Source organism: Nematolebias whitei, chromosome 22 (assembly GCF_014905685.2).
Source record: "Nematolebias whitei isolate Nwh7 chromosome 22, NemWhi1, whole genome shotgun sequence".
NCBI classification, from domain to species: domain Eukaryota; kingdom Metazoa; phylum Chordata; class Actinopteri; order Cyprinodontiformes; family Rivulidae; genus Nematolebias; species Nematolebias whitei.
In genome coordinates, this window is record NC_056519.1 from 25,002,168 (window position 1) to 25,009,261 (window position 7,094).

The window sequence follows — 7,094 nt, forward strand, 5'->3', positions numbered from 1 at the left end:
GGATGGATGGATGATGGATGGATGGATGGATGGGATGGATTGATAGATGGATGGATGGATGATGGGTGGATGCAGGGATGGATGAATGAGTGGATACATGCATGCATGCACGGATGGATGGATGGATGGATGGATGGATGGGATGGATGGATGGATGGGATGGGATGGATGGATGGATGGGTGCATGCATGGATGGATGGATGGATGGATGGATGGATGGATGGATGGATGGATGGGATGGATGGGATGGATGGATGGATGGGATGGGATGGATGGATGGATAGAACATTCTTTGAATGTCTGTCTCTGATTTTGGCTGATTTTTCCTTAATTTGTGTCTAGCGCTTCTATTTGATAATTTTCAAGAGACATTTTACTTTATATTTGTTCATTTTGGTCAATTCTGGGTCAGTATCCTCCAAGCATACCAGGGCAGCTAAGTTTTTTTTTTTTTTACAGAAAACTTAGCAAATAAAACTTTTCATGGCATCAAGACACTGGAACTAGCAGCTTGTCACGTACATTTTAATTTCATTTTTAATTTAGATAAAGATCAAAAGAAGAAGTCAGCAGGATGAAAGTTTGCCTGTATCAGTCATGTTAAGTAAAAGAAACGTTTCAGACAAACAAAATCACTCAGTCCTCTGAAACTGACCAGGCCAAAAGACTGGAAATAACTTAAACGTCAGACAATATGGGCAAAGAGACCAAAATCTTCAGTACTACTTAAAAATATACAACAGAATGAACTCAATTCAAATGAAATTTATAATGATCAGATAAGCTTACATTAAACTTGATATAGAAACCAGGAAATGGGAGAAAAATGTTAGCTACACTATACTGACATGTTGTGATATCCCTGTGTAGGAACAGATGAACTGGCCTTGTAGCTGACATTGGAAAGCCACAACTACAACAAGCACATCATCAGGAGCAGGAAGTTGTTTTTTATTTGTAAAAAAAAAAAATTTAAAAAAAGGACAGCTGGTTTGTATGTTTTACCACCAATCAATCTGGAAGATTCAGCATTTCTGAAAAAATAAAAAAATGCAAGTCCAACCAGGAAAAAATTGTAACATTGAAAAAGAATTTGAACCAGTCAAATGATGATGACAAATGACACGCACATTTAGCATGCTCCACATGTCCAGTGGTGGTATGGGAAGCTTTCTATAGACGGCACCTGCTCACTTAACTGGTGTCTCCAGGGCAGTGGATGGGATGTGTGTGTGTCAGAGGGGAACTCCCCATTGGACAGTTCATGACCGTTTGGAGGTTTTCAGTGCTCTACAAGGCAGGGGGGACCAGGCCTGCCAGTGCACAGCAAACCCTCCCTCTTTAATTCATCATGTCCCGGGGCGAACAAGTTGACCCTAAGTTATGGCGCTCCTCACGCCTACCCACGGCCATGTCTCGCGACAGGAAGAGCCGTTTGCCATATGGGAGGGCAAACAGCCCGGCTAAGACCGACACGTCTCATAGGTAGTTATAGTTTGTGCTGAGTGTCTCTGAGTGTCAGGGTTTGGATTTTTGTTACGTTTGGGAGGATGGACTAGTGTCACTGGCAGCATGAACTGGTAAATTCCTTAATGTTTTGAATTAATAATGTTGTTATTTGACATGGGTTAGTAAATAATCTTTTATATTAGTATTATTTTTAAGTAAAGTTTGTTCATGGAATAATATGAGCTCTTTACTGACCTCTTTAATGTTATATGAGTGAGAATTGTGACACGTTATGCTTTCTTTAAAGCTTATTTGATAAAAGGTGTACTTCACAATAAAAACCAAAATATTTATGGCTGTTATGATATATATTGATGTAAACCGGCTGTGCTTTCTAGTTTTTATATTGTTTAAAAGTAAAGTTTCCTCAAATAACTGGGGTGGCTAAAAATTAATCTTCGGTGGCAAAGGCCACCATTGGCCATCTCTTGGCTCCACCTCTGTGTTTTGTCACGGATAAAAGTTACAAACATCCACCATTCAAATCCATCAGTGACAGGGAAATCAGTGTACTGCTTGTTTAAATTGCAAATGTGCACATTTGGAATTAAGTATTTTTTTTTATTAATAATGACCTAAAGTCGTCTATTTCATTGAATTGGTATCTGTTGTCATACAAATCATGAAGTGGCATGGTGCTAGGATAGTTCCTTAGGACAAATCAGATCACAAACCCATCACAGTTGTTGGTAACTTGTCTATAGATGTTTATTTCTGTATTTTACAAGTAGGTTAATTCATGTTTATGTATGGAATGATTTTTTTAAATTGATTTACTCAAATATACAAGTCAATCTGTGTTCTGTCACTTGTGGTCATTAGCTTTGAGTAAAATGACTAAAGGCATGAGATCGTGAATACAAGCAGCTGACGTGAGCTTCCTCCTGAGTGGCTGGGTTCACCTTTAGGAGAGAAGTTCTGCTATTTGGACTAGATCTGTACAAAGAATAATCAGAGCTTTATCACATTCATACACTGATGGGACACACATCTGAGGCAATGAGGGGTTCATTGTCTTGCCCAGGGACACTTAGGCATGTGACTGCTAGTGGAATCGAACCCCCAGCTCTTGCATTGGAGGATGACTGCTCTAACCACTCAGCCACAGTCGCCCATGAAAGGAGCCAGTTGAGGTGATTTAGGTTTCTGGTAAAGATGCCTTTTGGAATCCTTCAAGAAAAATGTTTCCAACGTGTTCCACTAGAAGGAGACCTTGGGGTGAACCCAGGACTTTGTGTAGAGATTGCATCTCACAACTGGTCTGAATGTCTTGGGACTTCCATGAACGAACTGGGGAAGGTAGCTGAGGAGATGAGGTCTGAGGATCTCTGCCTAAGGTAATTCACTACGGACCTAGCCTGGGTGTAGATAAGCAGGAGATGGATGAATGAAAAAGATGGAATATCCTAAAAATACCTAGATTGAAAATGACTTGCAAAAACGCAATATAAATTTGTGACCTCTGCCATCAATTCCATCTTGTAAGTCTGAGATCAAACTGTGAAACTGGCTAAATTGTTTTGTGGGATTGCTGGGACAGCAGGGACTGATAAAGTTGAGTTGATGGTAGGATGGATGGGGCTGAATACAGGACAACCTAACCTGATGGAGGCTGCAAAAGACTTGAGACTTAAGTCGAGGTTCGCCTTCCAGCAGGACACAGACCCAAAACATACATCCAGAGCTACAATGGACTGGGCTAGATTAGTGTACAATAAAGTATTAAAATGAACCTGTCAAAGTCCAGAGATAAATACCACTGAGAATTTGTGGCAAGACCTGAACAATTCCATTCAGACACTCTCCATCCAGTCTGAGTGAGCTTAAGCTATTTTACAAAGAATGAGCAAAGGTTTTACTCTCTAAGCTTGTAGAGACAAATCATAAAACACTTACAGCTGGAATTGATGCGAAAGTTTCTGCAAAGTCATTGTGGCTAAAAACAAATGTGCACTAAGCGTTTGAGACTATTGTCCTGATGCATGCTCAATGATCCGGGTAGCTAAAGTAAATATAATAAGGTTAAGTCAGATCCTCTGGATGGATTCCTCTTTGTTGAAACGTTTCGTCTTTTATCGAAAAGACTTCTTCAGTCCAACTGAGGACCTGACTTAACCTTGTTAGACTTTGAGACTACCCAGCCATCCATCCTTTATCTTTACCCGCTTCTTCCTTTTCGAGTCGTTGGGGCCCATGTCCAGCCATAACTATGCAATAGATGGGGTACACCCTGGACTGGTCTCCAGTCCATCACAGGGCGACTTTGAGACTATTACTTGTGAAAAGATTTTTGAAAACTGTGTATCATATTTTTCTTTCACTTCACAACTAAGTCCTATTTTGTGTTGGTCTACCGCATAAAATCCCTGTCAAATATAAAATTTGTGCTTGTATCATTAATAAAATATGGAAAAATTCACGTGGTAATAAGCATGTTTAGTGCAGTGTTATAAATAACTATTGCACAGATTGTTAAAAAGTCATGGAAACAACAGCACCTTTGCTTCACAGTAAGAAGGTCCTGGGTTGAGCAGCTGGTTGGGACCCATGGTCTTTCTGTGTGGAGTTTGCATGTTCTCTTGTTTGTGTGGGTTTTCTCCAGGTACTCCAGTTTCTTCCCACAGTCCAAACATGTTTAGACTGCCTTCAAGCTCAGGCCTCCCTTGCAAAAGAGATCTGTGATCCCAATGGGATTTGCCTGATTAAATGAAAGTTAACAAACAAATAAATAAATTTCCAATTCCCCCTTATCACTCAATGATGGGAGACAAACAACCTAGCATAGTCATGATATCCCTGGCATAGCATCGTGTCGGCATGACTATCCAGTGCATTCCTCCATCCTAACTTGATTTGAGGAAAATAGTGCCAAGGTGTGGCCAAATACATGTTGCAATTATGTGTATTGCAGTAATAATAGTAGGCGGTGAAGGCATACGGCCTTTACACTGAGGGAGGATGTCTCGATTTTTCCCAATCCAGCCACGTACTAATAGGTTGTGTGGGTCATGCAGAGAATAGCGGGGCCATTAGCCATTTGGAAGGGAATCTTTGTTGAAACTTTACTGTTAAGTGAGTGAAAAGGTTACAAAATGTAGACCAGCTTTAATTTGGCCTTTTAAGAGGCAGTTCCCCAAATTAAACGACACCCAAGATAAACTAAGTAACGTCTTTGTGAGTCATAGTTGACACTTCTGACACATCATTGTTTACAGGATGTATTAAAATACTTTTGGAAAAGGCTTTATTAGTGTAAACATGAACAGCCATCTTCAAAGTAATTCCCATTTCTGACTCACTGTGACGACGCTCGTCCCGTGGGCATTTCCTTCAAATCTGCCTCGTGGGTTGTGTGTTTTGGGGTTTTCTTCAAGCAATGCCACCACAAAAGACTTTGTGAAAGTTTTTCTGGCCATGTTATAAATGGACTTATTGGCTAAGTCATACGCTTGTGGTTTCAAACATGTGTGAGCCATCATGGGGAAGAATCAAAGATATGTGCCCTGGCATGCTACGGGATTTACCACATGCTTCTTGTTTTCTTTCACCTGGCTCTCATTCGTTTTTTGTCTGCCTGTGTTCACTCATATTATTACACTCGGTCATGATTTTAGAAAAATTTTGCCAGCTGACGCTTCTCATCTTCTGCTCTGTTCACAGTCTCACAGCACGATATGCAAGTCCTCCGGGCCACAGCGGAATAGGGTCGCCGCAGAAGAAAAACACAAGGTAAACTATCAAATATGTCTACAAACGTCTTGCTTCTCTTCTGTAAACTGAATATCACCCACCCCTGGAAGGTAACAGCGAACAATAATGCTTTTGCCTATCTTTGGGTGTGTGAGCGCATGTGTCTGGTACCAAGATATCTCGTGAACCACTGCACACATTTTAATGAAATTAGCAGAACGGAATCATTGCACATTTACAGTGGTGCTTGAAAGTTTGTGAAGTCTTTATAATTTTCCATATTTCTACATAAATATGAACTAAAACATCATTAGATTTTGGCACAAGTCCTAAAAGTAGATAAAGAGAACCCAGTTAAACAAATGAAACAAAATATTTTACTTGGTCATTTATTCATTGAGGAAAATAATCCAATATTACATGTTTGTGAGTGATAAAAGTATGTGAACCTTTGCTTTTAGGATCTGATGTGACAGCCCCTGTGCAGCAATAACTGCAACTCAATGTTTCTGGTAACTGTTGATCAGTTACCACTGATTGAAAACACCTGACTCTAATTTCACCTTCGCGTGCTGAAGGACTGCGCTGGCGAATTAGCAGAGGTGTACTCTAACATCTTCAACACCTCACTGAGCCAGGCTGTGGTCCCCACGTGCTTCAAAACCACCACCATAATCCCTGTCCCCAAGAAAACGTCTCCCTCCTGCTTCAACGACTACCGCCCGGTTGCACTCACTTCCATCCTCATGAAGTGCTTCGAGCGACTAGTCATGCAACACATTAGGTCCTCCCTCCCCCCCTCCCTGGACCCCTACCAGTTTGCATATCGGTCAAACCGCTCGACTGATGATGCCGTCGCCACTGCTCTTCATTCAGCCCTCACACATTTGGACAAGAAAGACACCTATGTCAGAATGCTCTTCATCGACTTCAGTTCTGCATTCAACACAATCATTCCACAACAACTCATCTGGAAACTGGACAGTCTGGGTCTGAACACATCACTGTGCAACTGGCTGCTTGACTTCCTTACCGGAAGACCACAGGCAGTACGGGTTGGCAGCAACACATCCAGCATCATCACTCTGAACACGGGGGCCCCACAAGGATGTGTGCTGAGCCCCCTTCTGTTCACTCTACTAACCTACGACTGCTCTCCATCACACCCCTCCAACCTCTTCATCAAGTTTGCGGACGACACGACTGTGGTAGGCCTCATCAGCAATAACGATGAGTCACTCTACAGGAGCGAGGTGAGCCGGCTGGTCTCCTGGTGCAAACGCAACAATCTCTTGCTGAACACAGAGAAGACCAAGGAGATTGTTGTGGACTTCAGGAGAACTCAGACAAAACATGCTCCACTATCCATCAACAGTGTTGTTGTGGAAAGGGTGAGCAGCACCAAGTTCTTGGGTGTGCACATCTCTGAGGACCTCTCCTGGACCATCAACACAGCAGCAGTGGCCAAAAAGGCTCACCAACGGCTCTACTTCCTCCGCAAGCTGAGAAGAGCGAGAGCCCCCACCCCCATCATGACAACCTTCTACAGGGGGGCCATCGAGAGCATCCTGATGAGCTGCTCCACTGTGTGGTACGGGGCCTGCACAGCATCCTGCCGCAAATCCCTCCAGCGGATCGTGAGGACAGCTGAGAAGATCATTGGCACCTCTCTCCCCTGCCTTCAGGACCTCCACAGCTCTCGCCTCAGAAGGAAAGCCCTCTGCTGGGTGGGAGATCTTGACCACCCGCTACACTGCTTCTTCAACCTGCTGCCATTAGGGCGGAGACTGCGTAGCCTCAGTTCTAGGACCAGCAGACTGTGGAACAGCTCCGTCCATCAGGCCGTGAGGATGCTGAACTCTCTGCCTGCCCCCCCTCAGCCCCCTCTCCCACTT

At 42.9% G+C, this 7,094-nt stretch overlaps 1 protein-coding gene across 1 annotated transcript in view; it reads left to right on the forward strand.

The window, feature by feature from the left end:
- Positions 1-7,094, forward strand: part of nav3 (neuron navigator 3) — a 334,495-nt gene that overhangs the window by 168,847 nt on the left and 158,554 nt on the right. Inside the window, exon 4 of the mRNA XM_037696241.1 lies at positions 5,170-5,238. Coding sequence (XP_037552169.1) covers positions 5,170-5,238 — 69 coding nt within the window. The remainder of the gene's footprint in view (positions 1-5,169; positions 5,239-7,094) is intronic.